The following is a 246-nucleotide window of genomic DNA, read 5'->3' on the forward strand; positions in this document are numbered from 1 at the left end:
GGGAAAAAAAAACCACATTTATTTAACAAAAACACGACACGAGCAACACTAAATAACAACGGGGAGGGCGGGGGAGCTAGGAGACCAGGACGCCGGCCGAGCTGCCCTTGGCCCCGGCCCCCTCGGCCCCCTCCTTGGGGGGCTGCCGGGGGTCGTCCTCGCCCACCAGGCGAATGTTGTGCTTCTCCCGAAAGTCGTTCAGCTCCCGGCCCTTCGCCTGCAGCTGCTGGTTCAGCGTCTCGATGA

The 246-nt window shown here is 61.8% G+C and overlaps 1 protein-coding gene across 1 annotated transcript; it reads right to left on the reverse strand.

Moving 5' to 3' along the window:
* Positions 1–3: 3 nt before the first annotated feature.
* On the reverse strand, positions 4–243 carry PFDN2 (prefoldin subunit 2; the record flags this gene model as incomplete). The annotated part of the gene is made up of 1 exon (XM_009333537.1): positions 4–243. A coding segment is annotated over one exon (167 nt), but the record flags the coding sequence as incomplete, so codon positions are not given.
* Positions 244–246: the final 3 nt, after the last annotated feature.

This window comes from Pygoscelis adeliae, unplaced genomic scaffold (genome assembly GCF_000699105.1).
Source record: "Pygoscelis adeliae isolate BGI_AS28 unplaced genomic scaffold, ASM69910v1 C9942839, whole genome shotgun sequence".
Classification (NCBI taxonomy): Eukaryota; Metazoa; Chordata; class Aves; order Sphenisciformes; family Spheniscidae; genus Pygoscelis; species Pygoscelis adeliae.